The sequence below is a fragment of the Danio aesculapii genome, chromosome 11 (assembly GCF_903798145.1).
Source record: "Danio aesculapii chromosome 11, fDanAes4.1, whole genome shotgun sequence".
In the NCBI taxonomy this organism is placed as follows: domain Eukaryota; kingdom Metazoa; phylum Chordata; class Actinopteri; order Cypriniformes; family Danionidae; genus Danio; species Danio aesculapii.
In genome coordinates this window covers 1,762,650-1,788,662 of record NC_079445.1, presented here as the reverse complement: position 1 = coordinate 1,788,662, position 26,013 = coordinate 1,762,650, and the positions used below count along the sequence as shown (strand labels likewise).

The following is a 26,013-nucleotide window of genomic DNA, read 5'->3' as shown; positions in this document are numbered from 1 at the left end:
TCTAAATTAGGGCAGGACGATTAATCATAATTTTTCCCATGTCAATATTTCGTTATTTATTTATTTACCAATGTAAATGCGTGTAAATAAACATTTATTCAGTTTTATACTGATTTCAGTAGTATTATTGACTAATATGAAAGTGTTTATATCATTCATTTATACTACAGCTTGTATTTTAGTGTTTTAGCAGATATATAATATGAGAGACTTGCTTCGTTTAACCATTCTGTATAAATATTTACAAAATTCTATGCAGAAATAGCAAAACATTTCCGCAGATTATCGGTATCGGCGCATCTCTAAATAAAATAACATTTTGCATTAAAATGTGGCCTGGGATTTTGGTTTTTGGGTCTCATTAGCTCATTTAAGCTGTAGAAGCAGGGGTTTATGGGTTATATGATGGTTATAGCTCAAACAAGAGACACAAGAACTAATGCAGGCAACAAAATCAAGCACAAACTGCTGAGAAACTACAAGAAAAGGCTTCACAGTGGCCACTGCTGAGGACTGCAGAAAGCAAAAACCATCTACTGTCATTTAATTTATTATTTATGCTTCGTAAATAACTCGAAATCACTTTTAAAACAATAGAAAAACGCAGCTTTTCATCTAAATCAAGAGCCATTTGAATAGTACAAGTAGTACAGTAAATGTTTATCAGTTATAAATGCATTGCTTTATGGAGACGTGAAGGCGGTTTTGTCATCCATCACTGACTGTTGTGCTTGATAGCAAACATATATAGTTTATATTGAAAAAAGTAGTGTAGAGAAATGTAAACACTCAGAATGGACCGCAACATAAAATTGAAATAAAGATTTAGTCCTCAGCTGCAGCCACTGAAGGGGACGACGCTTGAGGAATGCCATGAAGATCTGAACATGGAGACCTACCTCTAACCCACATCAATGTGGCAGTGAAATGAAGAATAAACACAAGATGTAGACACGTGAATGAATGGACCAACAAAAACATGCACAGACGGAGAATAAAACCTCCCCTTGGTCATTAAAGTGCCACTGTTACGCTATTCTAAAGGATTTCTTGGTCTCTCACAGCCAGTTTACAACAATTAAAGTCCAAAAACCCTTTCATCAGCTCTTCTCTCTGTTGCTTCAGTGATCCCCGCCTCTACAAGAGTCTGCTCTGATCTGATTGGTCAGATGGACTTACTCTGATTTTATTGGTCAGATGTATCGACTCTGCTCTGATTGGTCCCCTGATTGGTGAGATGTATCGACTCTGCTCTGATTGTTCAGATGGCCTGCTTAACCCTGTTCTGATTGGTGAGACTCTACTCTGATTGGTCAGATGTATTGACTCTCTTCTGATTGGTCCTTTGATTGGTCAGATGTATTGACTCTCTTCTGATTGGTCCTTTGATTGGTCAGATGTATCGACTCTGCTCTGATTGGTCAGATGTACCGACTCTGCTCTGATTGGTCCGATGTATCAACTCTGCTCTGATTGGTCAGATGCATCGACTATGCTCTGATTGGTCAGATGTATCGACTATGCTTTAATTGGTCAGATGTATCGACTCTGCTCTGATTGGTCAGATGTATCGACTCTGCTCTGATTGGTCCGTTGTATCGACTATGCTCTGATTGGTTTAGATGTATCGACTCTCTTCTGATTGGTCCTTTGATTGGTCCGATGTATCGACTTTGCTCTGATTGGTCAGATGTGTCGAATCTGCTCTGATTGGTTAGATGTATCAACTCTGCTCTGATTGGTTAGATGTATTGACTCTGCTCTAAGTGGTCCGATGTATCGACTTTGCTCTGATTTGTCAGATGTATCGACTCTGCTCTGATTCGTCTGATGTATCGACTCTGCTATGATTAGTCAGATGAATCTATTCCGCCCTTATTGGTCAGATGGTCTGCTTAACGCTATTCTGATTGGTCAGATATATTGACTCTGCTTTGATTGGTTAGAGTTATATACTATGCTCTTATTGGTCAGATGTGTCTAATCTGCTCTGATTGGTCAAATGTATGAACTCAGATCTTATTGGTCAAAAGGTCCTCTTAACTCCGCTGATTGGTCAGATGGCCCACTCTTTAGGGATTTGTCAAAACCAATCACCTATTACAATATCTGCATTTCAGCTTGATTGTCTTTAGCAGCAGAAAACCAAATTTTCTCTATAAGACAACAGCACAAACCAAACTCTTCCATCCTCAGCTACAACTCCAGCGATTCAGGGTTACAGTAAGTGTTCTTTACAGACAGCCAATACAGACCACAGACTGGCATTATACACATTTATAGCACTTCTATGTAAGTCTGAGCAGGAAGTAAAGTTGGAATTACTGAAGACTAATTTGTAGGCAGTTCAGAATCTCTTATTTCTTTTAAACTTCATTCATCTGAGCTTTTACATCCACAAAGAGAAGCATTGCACACTATAAGCCTGGTCACATCTGAAAAAGCAGAACAGTGGCACTTTAATAATGTGTTCATGAAGGAATCAATGAGAATGACAGTGATCAGGTGAATGCACTGATGTCTGTGTGTTCTGTTTCAATGTAAATAAAGCATGTGTGTGTGTGTGTGTGTGTGTGTGAGAGAGAGAGAGTTTTCTCCTACCACACTTGTCTTCATCTGAATTGTCTCCACAGTCATTGTCGTAGTCACACTGCCAGCGTCCGGGAACACAGCGGTTGTTTTTACAGCGGAACTGATACGGCTCACACGTCCGCTCATCTGCATTCACAGTCACAGGATTAATACCGTTATAATTAACATAGAGAAATGTAAAAATAACTGGAAGCTGAAGGGACTTTAATTTCCCTTCAGTTTAAAATGATCTTTAAATTAAATCTGACTATTTACTAAAACAATTATACAATTTTAACTACATATAAAACTTATTTTATATAAAGATATTTTAATATAAAGTATACACTGAAATCCTATGAATAAAACATCATTTTAATATTAGATTTGTTTGCATCTTTTATATGTAATAAAATAACTTTAAATTTTAATTTCATATTTAGATATTTTATATATAAACCAATGTTTAAATACATGAAAATAGTTAAGTAAAAAAAAAATAATAATAATAATAATATCTGTCAAAATAAAATAAAACACTTCTGGAAGTTTTTATTACCTTAAAAAAATTAAGCAAAAAATTAAAAAATTAAAAATAAAAATAATAATAATGATAATAAATAAATAAATAAATAAATACATAAATAAATAAATAAACAAATATTAATAATAAAAAATATCTGTCAAAATAAAATAAAACACTTCTGGAAGTTTTTATTACCTTAAAAAAATTGAGCAAAAAAAAAAAAAAAAAAAAAAATAATAATAATAATAATGATAATAAATAAATAAATAAATAAATAAATAAATAAATAAATAAATAAATAAATAAATAAATAAATAAATAAATAAATATTAATAATAAAAAATATCTGTCAAAATAAAATAAAACACTTCTGGAAGTTTTTATAACCTTAAAAAAATTAAGCAAAAAAAAAAAAAATAAATAAATAAAAATAATAATAATGATAATAAATAAATAAATAAATAAATAAATAAATAAATAAATAAATAAATAAATAAATAAATAAATAAATAAATAAATAAAAAATATCTGTCAAAATAAAATAAAACACTTCTGGAAGTTTTTATTACCTTAAAAAAATTGAGCAAAACAACAAAAAAAAAATAATAATAATGATAATAAATAAATAAATTAATTAATAAATAAATAATAATAAATATTAATAATAAAAAATATCAGTCAAAATAAAATAAAACACTTCTGGAAGTTTTTATTACCTTAAAAAAATTAAGCAAGAAAATAAATAAATAAAATAAAACAATGATAATAATAAATAAATAAATAAATAATAATAAATATTGATAATAAAAAATGTCAGTCAAAATAAAATAAAACACTTCTGGAAGTTTTTAAAACCTTAAAGAATTAAGCAAAAACAAATATATAATAATAATAATAATAATAATAATAATAATAATAATAATAATAATAATAATAATAATAATAATAATAAATAAATAAATAATAATAAATATTAATAATAAAAAATATCAGTCAAAATAAAATAAAAACACTTCTGGAAGTTTTTATAACCTTAAAAAATTAAGCAAAAAAATAAATAAAAAATTAAATAAATAAATAAATAAATAAATAAATAAATAAATATTAACAATAAAAATATCTGTCAAAATAAAATAAAACACTTCTGGAAGTTTTTATAACCTTAAAAAAAATAAGCAAAAAAATTTATTAAATAAATAAATAATGATAATAATAATAATATAAATAATAATAATAATAATAAAAAAATATAAAAATAATAATAATAATAATAATAATAATGACAAAACAATAATAAAAAATTATCAGTCAAAATAAAATAAAACACTTCTGGTAGTTTTTAGAATCTTAAAAAATTAAGCAAAATAATGTACAATAAAATGTGTAATAATGTGTACATTTCAAAAATATTTATTAAAACTACTTTAAATGTGACTGACCTAAAAATTGAAGCAAAATGATTTTAAATAAAAAACTAATGAATGAACATTTTATCCAGCAAAGCTACCATAGCTTTTAATCACACTTAAAAAAGCAACAAAACTAACTTTTAATTAAAAATGATGAACTACTACAAGTTTTTTTAATCACATATTAAGTTTTTTTAATTTAAGAAAATGTATTATGAATATTGGATAAGAACTATATATTTATTCAGGTGTTGTATGTCCGCACCGCACTCCTCTTTGGGCTCGTCTGAAGAGTCTCCGCAGTCGTCTTCTCCGTCACACTTCCAGCGCGCAGGAATACAGCGACCTGAGTCCTTACAGCGAAACTCATCCACACCACACGTCATCTGAGCTGCACACACACACACACACACACACAGACACAAAGATACGATGATGCTTGACCAAGAACACAAGCACATTTATCAAATTTAATCACATTAGATGGAACCTCGGGCTGTGGAATATGACAATATACAACGTGTGGACAACACAAAAAGTCTATCGTCTCATATTATTTATTTCATGGTGTCATAAATACATTGTTTACAGTCATACTTATTTCATAAATTATATGAGCGCAGTATCTGCATCAATAAGATGCAGACAGAAACATGAATAACAGCATCGTGAGAAAGCTGCCAACTTCAAAACACACAATGTTTACATTTTATTAAGCAGTTTTATTTATGTTGGACCTGTAATTATTCGTTTTTTAAAAGTGTTTTATATTTTATTAGTGCTGATTTTATATCTCTACATTTTTTAATTAAACATTTGCCTAGAAGTTATATATAAGGTGAGAAAAATGTCAAAAATAGTCAGTTACATGTGGCCATTCATTCAATCATTCATTCATTTTCCTTCGGCTTAGTCCCTTTATTTATCAGGGGTCGCCACAGTGGAATGAACCACCAACTATTCCAGCATATGTTTTACACAGCAGATGCCCTTCCAGCTGCAACCCAGTAATGGAAAATACCCATACACATTCACACTCATAAACTATGGCCAAATTAGTTTATTCAATTCACCTATAGCGCATGTGTTTGCAGTACTGTGTTGCAGCCAACACGGTGAGAACACGCAAACATCCACACAGTCATGCCAACTGGCCCAGCCAGGACTTGAACCAGCGCCTTTGAGGCCACAGTGCTAACCACTGAGCCACCGTGTCACCCTGCATGTGGTCAATTTATATAAATTATCACTTGATTGGATTTACAGAAACGTATAATATTGTGATGTATATAGTATATTGAGATGACTTGTATCATGATATGATATGTTTGTCCCCAATTTTCCCATGATTCCCACTTTGGGTGTCAGCCATACTTGCCAACACTCTCGGGAGTCTCTCGTATTTCAGACCCATCCCATCAGTCCCGTATTGTTCTGCACCCCCCTCCCCTGGAAAACTCCTGGAATTTCCCCTCCCACCCCCTGTTCCTCAGCTTTTTAGTACAGTCCGGCTAGCTTTTTGATTCAGTCACCATGTGCACTGAACCCTATACGCAACCATCTTCATACCTGCTTCCTGCTCTTTAGTTCGCGCGCACCTTCCCCCTCGCTCTTCACTTCGCGCGCACCCTCATCCCATTCACCCACCCTGGCTCTTCACTTAGCACGCACCCCCCGGATAAAATCACATGTATTTTTTTAGATCTGAATGTTGGCAAGTGGCGACGCAGTGGCGCAGTAGGTTGTGCTGGAGCAAGAAGGTCGCTGGTTCGAGCCTCGGCTGAGTCAGTTGGCATTTCTGTGTGGAGTTTGCATGTTCTCCCTGCATTCGCGTGGGTTTCCCAAGGTGCTCCGTCTTGCCCCACAGTCCAAACACATGCGGTACAGGTGAATTGGGTAGGCTAAATTGTCCATAGTGTATGAGTGTGAGTGTGTATGGATGTTTCGGCTGGGTTGCGGCTGGAAGGGCATCCGCTGCGTGAAACATGTGCTGAGTAAGTTGGCGGCTCATTCCACTGTGGCGACCCCAGATTAATAAAGGGACTAAGCCGAAAAGAAAATGAATGAATGTTGGCAAGTATGGCGTCGGCCATGTTTAATTTTGTCATAAAATGATATATTTTACGAACACATTTGGGTATTGTCATTAAAATTGGTGTGTATCTTCGACACCATGCCCTGAAAGTGCTCGAAAAGCTTCAGAGCAGCGCCACCTTGTGACCAAAAGAAATTCTGAAGAATGCTAATAACTTTTCCTACATTGACCCTAAAGATATAACGAGTGTTTACGGCTCTTTTTCTCTTACTGCAGTTGGCGGGTTCATCAGATCCATCCACGCAGTCGTTGTCTCGGTCACAAACCCACACTCGAGGGATGCAGCGCTTGGTTACTGTACACTGGAACTGGTTTGGTGCACACGTCACCTCCGCTACACACAAACACACAGCACAGTCACAACAAATACCCCACACTCAACCAGAACACGTGTATGTCTCAATATATAGACAATCAAAAAGTACAGTACAAAACACTAACACTGTAAATTAGCATTAGCATTAGCATTAGCAAAATGAAGTGATGTTTTCCTTTAAACAAGTTAAATGATTTGCCAATGGGGTGAGAAAAATAAACGAATGTTAAAGCAAAATCAAGATTATTTTCTTACCCCATTGGCAGATTATTTTGCTCGTTTTAAGGCCCGTTGGAGGCCCAAATATCCTGTTTGTAACCCACCGTTCATGTGCATGCTCACTGCATTGTTCTGTAATTTTAGTGTATTCTGCAGCTCTGTCTGAGTTTGTTTACATCGTCACATACAGTTGGGAATTATACACAGGGGTTGGATAATGAAACCAAAACACTGGCCAATTTAGTGTTGGAGGTTTCATGGCTAAATCAATACCAAATGTCAGTTTCAACGGTGCCAGCAGCGAAAATCTTGACAATGTGAAAGATGTATTGTTCTCTGATGAGTCCACCATCAATGACTCTTCCACATCCAGGAGAGTTACAGTGTGGAGAAGCCCCAAAGAAGCGTCCCACCCAGACTACTGATTCCCAGAGTCAATCATGGAGGCGATCAGTGATGATTTGGGCTTAATATTATGGCATTCCCTAGCCAATACTTGGGCTAGATGGCTGCTGGGTCACTGCCAAGGACTACCCAACCATTTTTGAGGACCACGTGACCCAACATTGCATCCTGAAAGCAGAGCTGTGTTTCAGGATGATAATGCACCAATACACACAGCAAGACTGGAGAGTGGTTTGATGAACATGAAAGTGAAGTTGAACATCTCCCTTGGCCTGCACAGACACCAGAACTAAACATTATTGAGCACTTTGGTGTGTTTTGGAGGAGTGAGTCAGGAAATGTTTTCCTCCATCAGCACCATGTAGTGACCTGAACACTATTCTGCAAGAAAAACGGCTCAAAATCCCTCTGGCCACTGTGCAGGACTCGTCTCTGTCATTCCCAAGACCAACTGATGCTCTATTGGCCACAAAAGGAGGCCCTGCACTTTACTAATGAATCTAAAACCAGGCGTTTTAGTTTCATTGTCCAACCCCTGTAGGTATTACATGTCAAAGCAGACATTTCTTGAAATAATACGAGTATGAAACACTTTTAATCCGCCAAAGAAAAAGCAATGGTCATTTCCGTGTGGACGTAGCCACGACAGCAGCGTTCGAGCACTCCTGCATCTGTAACTCACGGCAGTCCTTCTCGTCCTCTCCTTCTCCACAGTTATCCTGACCGTTACAGCGGAAGATTCCTGGAATGCAGCGGCTGGGGTTGGTGCACTTAAACTGACTGGGCAAACACACGTGGATATCTGAAACACACACACACACACACACACACACAAATGCATCAGTCCAGTTCATGAAAGAATCATTCAGTGCGATTTGGGAAACTGCTTCAACAAGTCTACTGGAAAGATTCAGCTCAGTCATCATGTCCTGGGGACGTCGCGCCAATTACACTGGAGTGATTTCACATGCGCTTCAGGACTTCCTTGTATCAAAAGTGTACCCATAGCATCGATATTTAACGCAGCATCAACGTTCCCTGAAGGGGACGCATTCATTTGCAGTATTCTAGCAGGCATTACCGCAGTTGGCCTCATCAGAGTTGTCCTGGCAGTCATTGTCTCCATCACAGATGTATGCAGGGTTTGTACAGATGCCCGTCCCACACTGGAACTGGCCCGGTCTGCACTTGAAGTCCGCTGTGGAGACAAACACATGTTTATAACATGTTTATAACACGTTTATTACATGTTTGTGTTCACTCTCCAGACTCACGGCAGTCAGCGGGTTCATCAGAGCGGTCTCCACAGTCGTCCTCAGTGTCACACTTCCACCAGAACGGGATACACTTATCATTCTTACAGACAAACTGAGGAGAGAGAGGATTTCAGAAGAGCAATGGTGTGTATTAGGAGCTCATAAGGTCTTATGAAGTCAGAAATTTTCATTTATGTTTTTCGTATTCATCTCCGAAAGACTTGTCAGATGCATATCAATGAACCCATTCAGAAAAAAATTAAGTTTCAGAGTGACTTTATGCAGTGACGCTTTGTTCTCCTCTTACCAGGTTCTTACCAGGTCTAGAAAATTTGATCACATCACCCCAATGTTATCCTCCTTACACTGGCTGCCTGTTAAGTTTCGTATTGAATTTAAAATATTGCTTCTTACATATAAAGCTTTAAATAATCTAGCTCCTGTTTATCTAACCAATCTTCTGTCTCGCTACAATCCAACTCGCTCTTTAAGATTTCAAAACTCAGGGCTTCTGGTAGTACCTAGAATAGCAAAGTCGAGTAAAGGAGGTCGAGCCTTCTCATTTATAGCTCCTAAACTCTGGAATAGCCTTCCTGATAACGTCCGAGGCTCAGACACACTCGCCCTATTCAAAAATAAATTGAAGATCTATCTGTTTAGTAAATACAGCAGCTATGCTAATTATTCTCTTTATTCTCCATTTCCACCTGGGGATACTCTTCCCGAGGCCCTCAGACTATGCAGAGTCACTGATTCGATCCAAGACCAATTACGAGATGATCCCAAGGTTTCCATATCCTGGACCGGGCCGTATCCCGAGCAGCTACTGTGATGGTCATGGAAGAGTGGAGAACATGAGACTGATTCCTGTGACGCTCCAGAGACAGACGAGTCTTCGCTGAGGCCAGCTTCCAGCCTCCGCCACTGAGACTGCAGCTCTGCACAAGACGTTTGGCCAGCGGAGAAATTAAAATGGTCGTGCCCAACTGAGCCTGGTTTCTCTCAAGGTTTTTTTCTTCACTTTCACCATTTAGTGAAGTTTTTCCCTCTCCGCTGTCGCCACTGGCTTGCATGGTTCAGGATCTGTAGAGCTGCGCATCGTTGGATTTGCTCTTCAGTGTTTGGACTCTCAGTAGTGATTATTAAACCACACTGAACTGAGCTCAACTGAACTGAACTTGAACACTACAAACTGAACTACACTGTTCCTATTTACTGTGACCTTTTATGTGAAGCTGCTTTGACACAATCTACATTGTATAAGCGCTATACAAATAAAGGGGACTTGAATTGAATTGAATTTTGGGGATATTATTTCTGAAAACAAGACAATATGTGTGTGGACGATAATTTCGGATTCAGTGTGCGATAACCCATAAGATTGAGGGTGGTGTGCTGACCTGGCTGGCGGTGCAGTTGGACATGCACTGTTTCCCATCCGCAGCCAGGTAGAAGTTTGTGGGACAGGCACATTTATAGCCTCCACCCGGAGACAGCAGACACAGGTTACTGCAGCCGCCGTTATCTGTCTGACATGGGTGATTCGGCACTACAAAGAGACAGAGAGAGAGAGAACAACATCAAACCTGCAACTTTATCATACGTTTGAATGTGGATTTGTATTTAGAATTTATTTTATATATTTTTTTTAATTCTATGCATTTTGCAGGGCTGCATGGTGGCACAATGGTAGAACGTTCGCCTCACAGCAAGAAGGTCAATGGTTTGATCCTCGGCTGGGTCAGTTGGCATTTCTGTGTGGAGTTTGCATGTTCTCCATGTGTTGGCATGGGTTTCCTCCGGGTGCTCCGGTTTCCCCCACAGTCCAAACACATGCGTTATAGGGGAATTGATGAACCAAATTGGCCATAGTGAATGAGTGTGTATGGATGTTTCCCAGTGATGGGTTGCAGCTGGAAGGCTGTGTAAAACTTATTCTGGATAAGTTGGTGGTTCATTCCGCTGTGGGGACCCCGGATTAATAAAGGGACTAAGATGAAAAGAAAATGAATGAATGAAGTTTGAATGAATGGGAAGGCATTGGAATTAGCTCTTTTACATTTGGTTTTGATTTGAATATTTTGAAGCTGCATGTAAATTTGCCTTAATTTGACTCGTAATTTTTTATTTGTATTCATTCAAGGTATTTTAAATTTAAAATCTGACAAAAAAATTACACTTTAGTTTAATCTATAGACTTCTTTAAATTGGATTTATTGTGTCAGCGCCTGTGGTGTAGTGGTTAGTGTGTCGACACATGCACTCCGGATCTCACGGCGACCCGAGTTCGATTCCTGCCTTGTGGTCCTATGCCGATCCTTCCCCTCTCTCTGCTCCTCCCACTTTCCTGTCAGTACTCTCTACTATCCTGTACATTAAAGGTGAAAACCCTGAAAATATGATTATATAAAATAATAAAGTTGTATTTTATTTTTTATTTGTATTGGAATTAAATTTTGTGTATAAAATTATTTTTTTTTGCAATTTAAAATGACAAAAATCAACACACAAAAAAAGAAAACAAGATCAAATATGTAAATCATTTTGTGAAAAGGGAAATTCCTTACGGTTTCCTTGTTTTTTTCTTCTACGAATAAGATTATAAAAGGAAAACAGCTGTCTGTATGGGTACTAGATGTGGAGGTCCATGGGTTTGTGTAGCGTCTGTGCGACATATCAGGACACAAATGTGTATAATATCATGGGTATGACACAGATATTCCAGGAGAAAGTGACTTATGAGGACATTGCACATGTCCCCATTTTTCCAAAAGTTTATAAACCATACAGAATGAGTTCATTCTCAAAGGGAAACTGTACAGAGGGCAGCACGGTGGCTCAGTGGTTAGCACTGTATCCTCACAGCAAGAAGGTTAGCTAGCATTTCTGTGTGGAGTTTGCATGTTCTCCCCGTGTTGGTGTGGGTTTCCTACGGGTGCTCCGGTTTCCCCCACAGTTCAAACACATGCGCTATAGGGGAATTGATTAACTAAAATGGCTGTAGTGTGTGTATGTGTGTGTGAATGTGAGGGTGTTTCCCAGTACTGGGTTGTGGCTGGAAGGGCATCCGCTGCGTAAAACATATGCTGGAATAGTTGGCAGTTCAATCCGCTGTGGCGACCTCTGAAATAGAGACTAAGGTGAAGGAAAATGAATGAACCATCGAATAAAACTGTACAGTTTCCTGCGATGGTTGCGTGTAGCGATAGGGTTGGGGATAGAGAACAGTTTGTACTGTATAAATACAATAGAAACCTACAAAATGTCCTCATAATTCACAATAACAAGTGCATTTGTAAAGCGATTAGTTACTTTACTCTAAAAAAGTCAGTAAACCCACTAACTTAAGTTAATTTTCATAACTATGCACATAGTTTGTTTACTTAATAATTATAAGGCAGCGAGTTCACTCTCTTTTTTATAAGTAAAGTCAACTAAACGCTTTTTACAGCTTGTGTGTGTGTGTGTGTGTGTGTGTGTGTGTGTTTGTGTTTGTGACATATCAGGACACAAATGTGTATAATATCATGGGTATGACACAGATACTCCAGGAGAAAGTGACTTATGAGGACATTTCACATGTCCCCATATTTCAAAAGGCTTATAAATCATACAGAATGAGTTCATTCTGAAAGTAAACCTGTAAAGTTTCCTGCGATGGCTGGGTTTAGCGATAGGGTTGGGGACAGAAAACAGTTTGTACAGCATAAAAACAAAGGAAACATTCAGATCGTCCCCATAATTCACAATAACAAGTGCAATGTAAAAAGCTATTAGTTATTTTACTTGAATTCTACTCACTAGTCATGGGAAAAGTCATTAACCCGTTGACTTAACTTTCATAATGATGCACAGTTTGTTTATTTTAAAATGAGAGTAAACTTGTTTCCTTATAATTATTAAGTAAAGTCAACTAATCCTTTTTTACATCATGTGTGTGTGTGTGTGTGTTTGTCGGACCTTCAGGCTGTCTGTAGGGGTGGAAGATGTGGATGTCCATGGGTCTGTGTAGCGTGCTGATCAACATGCTCTTGTTGGTTCCCTGTGTTTTATGAGCTCTGTTGATGGACTTGGTCTCCCAGTCCGTCCAGTAGATGAACTCCTCGAATAGAGTCATGGCGAAGATGTGCGGGATGTCCTGACTCAACACTGCGGCACAAACACACACCGATTCATAATCGACTAACATAACAAACAAGAAGCATTTCTGCTCAAACGGACATCAAGAGTAGAGCTGAAAGATTGTTTGAGAAATGACTCGAACATGTTCGAAATGCATTGGTATTATCTCTAGAATTGATACTGAGCTCAGCTTTAACAGCAGATGGCGCTCTAGGCTAGTTTTTAACAGCAGATGGTGTTCTAGGCTAGTTTTTACCAGCAGACGGCGCTCTAGGCTAGTTTTTAACAGCAGACAGCGCTCTAGGCTAGATTTTAACAGCAGACGGTGTTCTAGGCTAGTTTTTAACAGCAGGTGGCACTCTAGGCTAGTTTTAAACAGCAGACGGCGCTCTTGGCTAGTTTTAAACTGCAGACGGCGCTCTAAGATAGTTTCTAACCATACACTCAAATGCTAATGATTAAATCATGTTTTTTGTCGCAAGATTAATGTAAACACAGCTCTTGTAATTCGCTCTCCTAACTTTCTCAATGATTATTTCAGGTTCGAGTGGTGTATGTATGGAATTAGACGCAAGCAGAGTACGGCTGTTTGTAAAGCACACAGCGCCATCTGCTGTTAAAACTAATCTCAGAATCTATTCAAGAGTGAATATCGATGCATTTTAAAAACCTCTATGCAAAATGGACTTCTCTGAGATTTTAAGTGTTCATTAAAGTGCTGAAGTTTAGGATGACTTGATAAAGAGTAAACGATTTTAAACATCTTACACGTAACTTCTGCTCAACACCTTCAGAGAGCAGCTTATATATTTGCTGTTTCTCATCACCTGTGTGTCTGTTGGTTCCATCTAAGCTGGCGAACTCGATGTAATCTTCTCTGGCATCAGCCCAGTATATGCGGTCATTGATAAAGTCCAGAGTCAGGCCATTGGGCCAGGTTATCTTGTCCTGAACGATCACACTTCTGTTGGTGCCGTCCATCCCAATGCGCCCGATGTGAGGAATATCACCCCAGTCTGACCAGTACAGATATCTGACAAACACAAATATATGTTAAAGTCCGCATGAACCAGAAGCTGAGACCTTTGTGTTTCCCATATTGTGATGCAGTTCCTTGAGAAACTGAATACTAAATGAGTGGGTGTGGCTTGTTTTTCTCTACCGTGAGCTGATTGGATGTAGTAAAGTAGGCGTTTCATTGAGAAAGATGGGGAAAAGGGTTTGGGGAGAGTCATTACAACCTATCAGACTCCTCCTCCTCACCATTTCTGTTTGTTGACTGACTGCTGGAGGGGCGTGGTTAAGTATGTTAGCCACGCCCACTACCTCAAACAGACCTAATCTGAGAATTTAACTGAAACAGAAAGTGCAGTTACAGATTTACATTTTAGATTACAAAAGCAAACTAATTTAAGGGTTTCTCTGATTTACCCATTGCGTGTGTTATATTCTTCATTTTTAAGATGATTATGACAAAAACACCTAATAAATGAGTGAAATAATGAAAGGTGTTTCTCTGATTTACCCATTGCGTACGTCCACAGCGACAGCTCGTGGTTCCCTCAGTCCTGAATTGACCAGCACAGTCCTGTACGCTCCGTTTAGCTTGGACACCTCTATAGTGTCCCGTCCTTTATCACACCAGTAGAGGTTTCCCCCGACCCAATCCACAGCCAGACCGTCTGGGTTACTGAGAGACGTGCGATGCAGAACCTGACCAGAACACACACACATTTCACCAAGAGTTCCTACTGACTGAAATATGATGGAAGTATTTACAGGGCGACACGGTGGCGCAGAGGCTAGCACGATTGCCTCACAGCAAGAAGGTCGCTGGTTTGATCCTGGGTCAGTTGGCATTTCTGTGTGGAGTTTGCATGTTGTCTCTGCGTTCGCGTGGGTTTCCTCCGGGTGCTCCGGTTTCCCCCACAGTCCAAAGACATGCGGTAGAGGTGAATTGGGTAGGCTAAATTGTTGTATTGTATTGTCGTAGTGTGTGTGTATGTGTTTCCCAGTAATGGGTTGCGGCTGGAAGGGCATCAGCTGCGTAAAACAAATGCTGGATGAGTTGGCGGTTCATTCCGCTGTGGCGACCCGGATTAATAAAGGGACTAAGCCGACAAGAAAATGAATGAATGAATGAATGAATACCCCCAATCCTGTCTAGAACCCACCTCAAGGCCACAAGAAGTGTACACAGTACCTACATTGTATTTATTTTTTGCTGCAAGAACATAGTAGGCCACCTAACATAATGTTGGAGCAAAAAATAATATAAAATCCCTTCCAATGGAGCTTTTAAAACGATGATTTCCATGATATCGCAGAAATTCCATTAACAGTGGGATCTCTATTGTGATGAGACAACACTTTTACAGCCCCAGCATCAACACATGCAGCTGACCTGGACGTTGCTGCCGTTGATGTTCATGCGTCTGATCATGCTGCCCTGCGTGGTCACATCCGTCCAGTAGATCATCTGCTGTCTGTAATCGAAGTCCAGCGCTACGGCGTTATTCAGACCCTGAGGATGAAAAGCAATTGTGAGGAAACAAACAAACCACTGGATCTTTTCCGACCTCACATGATGCTTTGTGTATAATCAGGGTTGTAAAAAGTATTTAACCCATGTGTATTATTCAAATTGACTCCCCTTTGGTTATGTTGGGGGCTGTTTTTGCCCCATTGACTTCCATTATAATGGCATTTTTCAATTGCAAAGCCATGACAGCATATAATCATGCATTCTTGATTGCTAGTGGTTTTCCCTGTTAGGAAGAGGTAAATGTGTGACTTTTAATGTTAATCACCAGTTGTCAGCATTAACCCTTTGGATAGGCCTGTGCAAAACAGTTTCCGACTTTTATATGGAGTTCAGTGGGGGATAACAGCAGATTATAGTGTGTGTGTGTGTGCAGAAATACACCTAATGTGTTTATTGTGTTCTGAAAGCTGAGCTGCTTATGGGGTATATGCCGAAGCATGCTAATAGGACTTTTAATTTGTCAGTAACCTGGTTTAATCGTTTCCAGTGAATAGTATGCCAATGCAAAATCGGCGCGTTTAAGGTCTGTTTTCTTTAAAAATCAGCGATCTCCACTGGCTGAGTGATATCTGATATAAAGTGGGTCTCAGATTGTACACGAAGCATTGCATTAAATAACATTTTCCCCCGCCATGTCTTTATAATATGAGCATTTATTTTACCTCAGTATATTTAATGGAGCTTCTGCGCTAGCCTGCCGATTCTGACGGGCGCGTGCGAGCAAACAGCTTTTTGGCTTGTTTTACGCTTGAGCAACTAAATAAATGCCAAAGTCTGTTTAACTGGTTGTATGTGAATTACATTACAACATCGATGTTGTAAAAGGAACCATATAAAATTGAAAAAAACTCACAATAACAGGTCACCAGAAGTTTATCAGTATGGAAAACACACTAGCTCGGCTTATACCCTATTGTGGTTTTCTCAGACATGTCAAGGTAAGTGCGCAAAGGCCAGAAACTAAGCTTTTTTTGCACTGCAGCTGATGATCAACAATAAAAAGGACAACTTGTCCCTCTTCCCAACAGGGAAAACCAGCAACAATCAGGAATGCATGAGTATATGCTGTCATGGCTTTGCAATCAAAAAATGTGATTATAATGGAAGTCAATGGGGCAAAAACAGCCCCCAACATAACAAAAGGGTAGTCAATATGTCCAGAGTGTATAGTTGACTTTGTGAACATTTTCAAAGCATTTTCCCAAAATATGTGTCAAAATAAGATTTGTCAGCAAACATCATCCTATTTGCTGAAACACTGAGAAAGCTGTGGCCAAATTAAGCCTCAAAATCCCCCCAGACTGGATGAAAACATCCCAAACGGCACACAAGGGTTTAAAACTGATCCTCAAGTGAAAGTACAGATTGTGAGTCAAAAATGTCCTCAATAAATAGTACAAGTATCTGGCCTAAATACACTGAAGTGAAAGTAAAACTAACACTATACTTAATTAATAAACTACATGTAGCCAAGCAAAAATAAAAAAGGGCTAAGAATATGGATGATTTGTTGTACAACCTTAACGTTATTATTTGAAATGTGTTTGTTTCAGTTCTTATGAACGTTCTTCTGGTTTCAGACAGTACCTGCTTCAGAAGAGTGTAGTTTGAGCCGTCCAGGTTGAGCTTTCTCAGGTAATAACGGTTGGCGAAGATGAGGAACGGCTCCTCGTCTGTACAAACACACAACATGAGAGAGAATAAAGATGTGTTAAAATACGAGATAATCGAGATCTCTTTTTATCCAGTGTCTTTCGGTCTAAATATCTGAGCATATTTAAATCAAGATTCGTTTACACAAAAATAAAATGTCTTTATTTAACTAAACATTACAAAAGGTAACAGGATGTTTGCTTATTCGCAATTTTCTGTCAGTCTTCAGTACATGATGGAACTACAGAAGAGTCAAGTTTTATATAGGAATAATATTTTTTATATATTATATAATTTATATATAAATATATATATATATATATTTTTTTGGAGTGAGATGCTAATGGTCTAATCCGATTTAATGATCTATGCTAAGCTAAGCTAAAAGTGTTCCAGAGATCGACTGAATGGATTCAAAAATGGTAAAACTAAACTGTTTAACTCTGGGGGAGCTGTAAAATTAGTCTATTTACAAAATAAGGTGAGCATTTCTTTAAGAATTAAGCAAAATGCGAAAAGCATCTTTAGCTGCAGCCATGTTTTTGTTGCCCATTTTTAATCATACTGCAATGACAGTGAAATTATGCTAATATATGAGCTCCATTTCCACTCTTCAGAAACCTATGGGCGGCGTCACGAACACCCAGGGCTTAATTTGAGCTGGAACATGCCTGAACATGCCCACCTTATTTTACTGATCCCCCTCCTCAACCGCCCTCCTCCCCCGTGACCCGTCTGCTGTTCACTTTCACTTTCTTCCGCGACTACCCAACCCTTCGTCTTTGTCTTACTTTCGTCTGCGACAACCTCCCGCTCTTCACTTCCGTCCTGCGTACGCGACACCCCTCTGCCATCCAACATCACCATGACCCCCATCCCCCACCAACACTCTCCACTTTTGCGTGCGACACCTCTCCATCCTCAGGTAACATGCCGGGTCCGTTACCCTGATCTGTTTCGGGGCTTCGCAATTGACAAATTAAGCAGTGCGGACACTCCAGGACCGAGTTTTAAAATTTTGTCTATTTTGTACACTGTGAAAAATTCCTTGCTCTGTTCAACATCATTTGGGAAATTTTAATAATATAATATTATTAATAAAAATATATTAATTGTGCATATTGGAGTATATTGTGCAGCATTTCTATAGAGATCCCAGTGTAGCCACCATTACGGCTCATTGCTTTTTTAATCCGCCAGGTCACTGCACAGGTCACGTGACTGAAAACGATCAATGTTCATACCAGAGGTGGATTTGCAGATGGTGGGGTCGGACGGGCTGAGCTGGAATCCGTCCACACACACACATCTGAAGCTGCCGTGTGTGTTAATGCAGTGCTGCGTGCAGGGGTACGTGGTGGAGCACTCGTCCACATCCACACACGTCTTCCCATCATCCTTCAGTCTGAAGCCGGAGTGACATCTGCACTGGAGACGAAAACACAGACACAGGTACAGTGAGCATCAGAATGACTGGCCCCAGGCGTCACCGTGGCTCAGCGGTTAGCACTGTTGCCATACAGCAAAAAGATTGCTGGTTCGAGTCTCGGCTGGGCCAGTTGGCATGTCTGTGTGAAGTTTGCATGTTCTCCCCGTGTTGGTGTGGGTTTCCTCCGGGTGCTCCGGTTTCCCCCACAGTCCAAACACATGCGCTATAGATGAACTGATGAATTAAATTGGTCGTAGTGTATGAGTGTGTGTGTGTGTGTGTGAATGAGTGTGTATGGGTGTTTTCCAGTACTTGGTTGCAGCAGAAAGGGCATCAGCTGTGTAAAACATATGCTGGAATAGTTGGCGGTTCATTCCACTGTGGCGACCCCTAATAAATAAAGGACTAAGCTGAAGGAAAATGAATGACAGATCGCCCCCTAGAGGAGAAACATTGCATTTTATGAAAATTTCGAAATAGTTATGACCTAACGAAGCCATGTTTGCTGAAATCACATGACCTTGCTAAACTGATACACACTCAGAAATTAAACATCCATAAACTAAATATTCATAAAGGTTTTGAAGAGTGTCTTTTGTACTTTTTTTAACAAAGATCATCATACCATGTGATTTTTGTGACGTATCAGATGCCGATATATGCTTTATGCATGCATGCATATATTTGAGAAAATGTTTATTTATATTTAGATATAAAATATATATGATACAAGTTATATATATATATATATATATATATATATATATATATATATATATATATATATATATATATACACACACACACACACACACACACACATTTAAATATCTATGTAACACAACTTTATGGAGCCAGATCAGTCTCAAAAATAATACATTTGCATTTATAAATTTAATAAATGCACAGCACAATTCATAAATCCTCAAGTCCAATTCATAAATTCAAAACACAATTCATCAATTCAAATGAAAACGTAAAATTATTTCCCAAATGCTCACACATATCTTACCTAAATACATTTAAAATGGTTACACAATTATGTATATCTGAAGTTCTTGGATGACTTTCCTCATGCATTTATGAATTATGTCAGATGTGTTTATGAACCACTGAACGTGCATGTGAAAATGCTCGCACGAGCATGGAAACCTCTGAATTTGTGTGCGCTATTTTTGAGACCTTCCTTTCAGGACACGAGTCGTGCCCATCTTTGTATTGGAGGATATTCTGTTCAGCCTATCATGTTAAGTTTTTAATCCACCAATCAAAATACTCCTTACTTAACAAACTCAAGAAGCTCCACCATTTAATTATTATCATTTTATATCAAATAAAATAAATAGTTTTAGCAGTATTATTAGACATTTGTCATTAAAACAATGTCATAGTAAGGTGTTTTAGTAATTTTAGCTTGCTTAAAAATATTCAGACTCTCATCATACTAAGGCACCCACTGTAGCATGTCATCTGTTTTATTTTGCTGACCAACTCTCATAATCCATGGTAAAACTGTCACACTGCACAGCATGGAGCAAGTGAACTTGACCAGCAGACTCGACTTCAGAGCAAAACAAACTTTAATTTTGAATGCAATTAATCAGATTAATCTTAGCCAAGCACTATTTAAAACACACAAATACTGCTTATTAACAATCTGATTGGCAAACTGAATAAAAAGTGAATCAACAGTATACTCAAGGTGTATTTCTCCACATTACCCCTATATCTGTGTGTGATTGTTTACCTTGAATCCGATCTTCTGGTCTTCGCAGAGCTGAGAGCAGCCGCTCAGCTTGCTGTTCAGACACTCATTAATGAAGCAGTTGAGTTCGTCCGTCCCGTCGCCACAGTCGTCCTCACGATTACACAGGAGAGACTCACTGATGCACTTCCCATTGCCACACGCATACTCCGTCTCATTACACTGCTTTTCTCCTTGAAGGAAAAGAGACAAACAAACGTCAATGCATGCTCAGGTTAGACTGAGTGTTGAATGGTTTATGTTGGACACTGTCTTCAAACACATAGCATTAAAAATAAAATACAAATATTGCTAAAATATATCCAGCAGGAGAAATGTACACTATTCTCCAAATATTTCCCAAGTGATGTTTGACAGATCAAGAAACATTTTTTTACAGTATTTCCTTTTATTTTTTTCTTTTGGAGAAAAGATATTTATTTTAGTTTGGCTGGGATAAAAAAACTAAATATATAATTAAATAAATAATATATATTGTAAAAACTGCTGAGATCAATATTACTATCCCCCTTGAGATATATATCACTTGACTTCCAGTTGATCATTTGGTATCAGAAGTGTCTTATATGAAAGGCAAAGACCTCTAGATTACACTTATTTTACCACAATAAAATCTGATCATGTCTTGATGTTGACTGATTTGATTAGGACAGTAAGGTCTGACTCTGCTTAGACTAAAGTCTGCTCACTGAACCTTCAATAATGTCCGGTATAGAATATGTGCTCATGCTGCAGTGGAAACAGAATGAATATTGTGTCTGACTCCATCATGAGCTTGGAGGACTGCATCCATACATCTCTGCAATGACTCAAATCACTGATTAATAAAGTCATCTGGAATGGCAAAGAAAGCCATCTTGCAGGACTCCCAGAGTTCATCAAGAGTCTTTGTGTTCATCTTCAACGCCTCCTCCTCCATCTTACCCCAGACATGCTCAATAATGTTCATGTCTGGTGACTGGGCTGGCCAATCCTGGAGCACCTTGAGCTTCTTTGCTTCCAGGAGCTTTGATGTGGAGGCTGAAGTATGAGAAGGAGCGCTATCCTGCTGGAGAATTTGCCCTCTCCTGTGGTTTGTAATGTAATGAGCAGCACACGTCTTGATACCTCAGGCTGTTGATGTTGATCATCCACACTGAAGATCTCTCCATACTGAATATAACCCCAAACCATGAGTTTCCCTTCACCAAACTTGACTGATTTCAGTGAGAATCTTGGCTCCATGCAGGTTCCAGTAGGTCTTCTGCAGTATGTGTGATGATTTGGATGCAGCTCAACAGATCTTCTGCCACTTTTCCAAATGATCAACTAGAAGTCAAGTTATTATTTGTTGCTCTAACCGTTGTCAAGTAGTGTATATATTTATTTACACAGATAAATAAGGGAAATAAATAAGGGACTAAGCCGAAGAAAAATAAATGATTTAGAGTTTACTGATACCAGTGCCGCTGCAGTGAGGGTTTTTAGGAGCTTCGTCTGAGTGATCATGACAGTCAAACTCTCCGTCACACTCCCAGGACTTCTGGATCAGACAGCGGCCGTTATCACAGCGGAACTCATTCACCTTACATGCAGGATACTCTGGAGAAACAAACACAACAATGACAAAAATGACAATGACTTTTGCTTTCAACATCAGTTTTCTGAATGTTTGGTCTCACTGTGGAATAAACAGCAAATACGTGACCTGGACATCAAACCAGTCATAAGTGTCTCTGTTTTTTTTTTTTTTTTTAATTGAGTTTTATACATCATCTAAATGCAGAATAAATAAGCTTTCCATTAATGCTTGCTCTTCTAGAATAGGATAATATTAAGCTGAGATAAACCAAATCTGAGGATTCAAAAACATTGAAATACTGAGAAAAATCACCTTTAATGTTGTCCAAATGAAGTCCTCAGCAATAAACATTCTAATAAAAATGATGTTTTTATTTATTAACAGTAGGAAATTTACTACATAACTTCACGAAACATTATTTTTACTCAATATCATAATGATGTTTGACAAAATATTTCAATCCACCATTTTGACTATTGGCGACGCAGTGGCGCAGTAGGTAGTGCTGTTGCCTCAAAGCAAGAAGGTCGCTGGTTCGAGCCTTGGCTGGACCAGTTGGCATTTCTGTGTGAAGTTTGCATGTTCTCCCTGCATTCGCGTGGGTTTCCTCCGGGTGCTCCGGTTTCCCCCAAAGACATGCGGTACAGGTGAATTGGGTAAGCTAAACTGGGTAAGCTAAATTGTCCGTAGTGTGTGTGTGAATAAGTGTGTATGTGTTTCCCAGTGATGGTTTGCAGCTGGAAGAGCATCCGCTGCATAAAACAAATGCTGGATAAGTTGGCGGTTCATTCCGCTGTGGCGACCCCTGATTAATAAAGGGACTAAGCCAAAATGAATGAATGAGTTTTGACTATTGCCAAAAATATACCTGTGCAATATTTTGTAGCCCAGGATCACATATTTGTATGAATACTGTTATTTTAGTACCTCAGAGATCCCATTACAGTTTTATGTTTACCTCAAATTGGCAATTACCTCATTTTGTATACTAACTTAAGTTTTAATAATAACTTTCTATACAAAACTTATCTTTATTATTTCATTTTAGAAACTATTTTGTGCCTAGTCTGGTTTCTCCTTCGCCAATTGGTGAAGTTTTTTTCCCTCTCCGCTGTCGCCACTGGCTTGCATGGTTCGGGATCTGTAGAGCTGCGCATCGTTGGATTTGCTCTTCAGTGTTTGGACTCTCAATAGTGATTATTAAACCACACTGAACTGATCTGACACTGTTTCTATTTACTATGATCTTTTATGTGAAGCTGCAAATAAAGGTGAATTAAATTGAATTTTATTTTATATTTTGTAGGTTTGTAAAGTTTTATATAATAATCTTCGCTTATTTCACATTTCAACAAACTAAACGAAACAACTTTTAAACGATTTTACGCTTATTTTGAATTAGATTTAACACATTTTTATTTTGTTTTTATAAAAGTTTTAAATAATACAAACTTTTAATACAAACACATTTTTATTATTTCATTTTAACATTTTTTATTTTATTTTTTATAACATATTTTCTTATAAATTAGTTTATTTTATTTTTTAGGTTTTAAAGTTTTATTTATAAAATCTTCACTTATTTCGTATTTCAACAAACTAAATGAAGCAATTTTATGTTTATTTTGAGTTGTATTTAAGTTCTTCTTTATTTATAGTATCTTTTAATATAATCTTATCTTTATTAGTTCATTTTATAAACTTGTTTATTGTATTTGTGTAAGTTTTATTCATTAATCGTCACTTATTTCATTTGAGTATTTCAACAAATGAAACTAAACAACCTTTAAAAGATTTTAATTACAATTTTAGTTAAAAAAAATTTGATTTTAGTTAGTTTAATTTGTCGTTATTAAATAAGGCTGTTTATATGGAGTTAAACTTTTTACCAGAGTTATTAGTTTCAGTACATTTAGCTTTATTTCCTTTTTATTTTATAAATAATTTATTTCAATTAATGTTTCCATTCCCACCAAGACATTTTATGCTAAAAAGATCAAAATGTTTTGGCTAAAATAATAAATTTGGGCTAATAACAGACGTCTAACAATAGTCCAAAAATAGAGTACAGTCATCAAATAAGCAGGGAGCAATGACTACACATATATTCACAGTCTATTTCTAGTTTTTCTAGTTTGTACTATTGATAGACTTTTATTTGACTGAGTTAACAACCAATAATGTATGATGTATTTAATACAGTATAATGCATAATTAAATCATATTTTATATGAGCCCAGTATTAGACACAGCTCAACACAGCTCATTTAATCATGCGCAATCTAAGACAAATTCCACATACTATGAACCAGGGGCGTGGCGGCCATTTTAAAAGTGGGGGGGACAGCTATATGAGATCATACGTTCATATAATTATTAATCTCCTGTTTCTAAATGGTCTGTCTCTAAAAATGAGGGGGACGTATCCCCCCCCCGTCCCCCCTGGTTGCTACGCCCCTGCTATGAACTAATCAGACTGAATTCTGTTCTTATTTCATCTGACTAAATCAATGATTTCATTTGAGAGTCAAGTATCGTAACATCGAGTCACTCATTAGCCGTAATTCATGTCATTATTCGCTAACGATGAGATAATCATCTCTTGTTGGGAACAATCGTGCACATACCGCACTCCAGAGATTCATCAGAGCCGTCTCCGCAGTCATTATCATGGTCACACACAAAGTGTTTGGGGATACACTGTCTGTTCTGACACATGAACTCTCCCGCATGACACGTGTTGTTGAACACTGCGCAGAAGAGAAGAAATAAGTGATCAGCACAGAAACATCATGTATTTAGAGCACCTATCATGCAAAAATCACTTTTATAAGAGGTTTAAACACAATTACGAGGCAGCAGTGTGTGAATATATCCAGCTTCTAATGATAAAAATGAGTTAATTCTAATTTTTAATAATCAAACAGTCTGCAGAAACACTTTGATTGACATTCTCTCTTTGTACGTGTCATCAGAGGGGGAAAACCCCGCCCACTAGTGTCCATCTCTCCCTCATTAGCATAAACAGCAGCCCTGAGTGAGAAGCAGCCATCTGTCCATTAGCCATTCGAGCGTTTGAGCTGCTGAAGATAATGTCAGCATAGACTAAGAGGATTATAGATGTGGAGTTTTAGATGAAGCAGCGACAGGAGCGACATAGACTGACAGAAGCATGAAGCACACACACATTTTCAAAGTTCACACGGATAACGTTAGTCCTGTTTTGAATCTGCCACTATGCTGATGCATTGACATTTGTAGCTCCGCCCTTTTCTGAAAAGAGCACAATCTCATTTGAATTTAAAGCGACAGTCACCAAAACGCCACAAACATAATCAAATCCTAAAAGGGTCAGTTTCAGAGAGTTATAAAACATTATTTGTGCTGTATTTTGAGGTGGAACTTCACACACACACACACACACACACACACACACACACACATACACACACTCTAGAGACATGAGAGGCTTATTTTACATCTTGTAAAAAGGGGCAGGATAGGTCTTCTTTAATGTTCTCACCGCAGCCGGCCTTCACACTCTCGTCGGCTCCATCAGGACAGTCTCTGTCTCCGTCACACACCCAGCGCTGCGGGACACACTTGTGAGAGTCTGGACACTGGAACGCATCCGCACTGCACGTCTTATTCTCTGAGTAAAAAAAACCCCACCATAGATCAACTTACAGTCAAAATAAATTCGCCTTGCTGTGAATTTCTTCAAATATTTCCCAAATGATGTTGAACAGATTCAGGAAATTTTCACAGTATTTCATATAATATTTTTTCTTCTGGAAAAACTCTTATTTGTTTTATTTCGGCTAGAATAAAAGCAGATCTTAATTTTTTTAAAGCCATTTTATGGTCAGTATTATTAGCCCCCCTTAAGCTATATTAGTTTTGGATTGTAGAACAAACCACTGTTATACAATGACTTGCCTAATTACCTAATTAAGTCAATACACTTAAATGCTAGATTTGATGGTGGTTTTGTGGATCAGCACTCACTGCATCTGCTGTCTTCATCAGTGCCATCTCCGCAGTCGTCCGCTCCGTCACACACCCAGCTGCTGGAAATACAGCGATGATTCCCACACTCGAACTGCGTCGCCGAGCAGAACTTATCTGAGCACAACCATCA

At 37.9% G+C, this 26,013-nt stretch overlaps 1 protein-coding gene across 1 annotated transcript in view; it reads right to left on the bottom strand.

Annotated features, from left to right (window-relative positions):
- The window catches only part of lrp1aa (low density lipoprotein receptor-related protein 1Aa), a 239,829-nt gene that overhangs the window by 36,546 nt on the left and 177,270 nt on the right, over window positions 1–26,013 (bottom strand). Inside the window, exons 51-68 of the mRNA XM_056467699.1 lie at window positions 25,881–25,997; window positions 25,396–25,524; window positions 24,500–24,622; window positions 21,752–21,892; window positions 20,294–20,484; window positions 18,362–18,545; window positions 17,052–17,137; window positions 15,324–15,443; window positions 14,445–14,632; window positions 13,747–13,952; window positions 12,758–12,946; window positions 10,198–10,346; window positions 8,816–8,909; window positions 8,623–8,739; window positions 8,224–8,343; window positions 6,813–6,935; window positions 4,772–4,897; window positions 2,602–2,718 (exon numbers count right to left, since the gene is read on the bottom strand). Of these exons, the coding sequence (XP_056323674.1) occupies window positions 2,602–2,718; window positions 4,772–4,897; window positions 6,813–6,935; window positions 8,224–8,343; window positions 8,623–8,739; window positions 8,816–8,909; window positions 10,198–10,346; window positions 12,758–12,946; window positions 13,747–13,952; window positions 14,445–14,632; window positions 15,324–15,443; window positions 17,052–17,137; window positions 18,362–18,545; window positions 20,294–20,484; window positions 21,752–21,892; window positions 24,500–24,622; window positions 25,396–25,524; window positions 25,881–25,997 (2,520 nt within the window). The remainder of the gene's footprint in view (window positions 1–2,601; window positions 2,719–4,771; window positions 4,898–6,812; window positions 6,936–8,223; window positions 8,344–8,622; window positions 8,740–8,815; window positions 8,910–10,197; window positions 10,347–12,757; window positions 12,947–13,746; window positions 13,953–14,444; window positions 14,633–15,323; window positions 15,444–17,051; window positions 17,138–18,361; window positions 18,546–20,293; window positions 20,485–21,751; window positions 21,893–24,499; window positions 24,623–25,395; window positions 25,525–25,880; window positions 25,998–26,013) is intronic.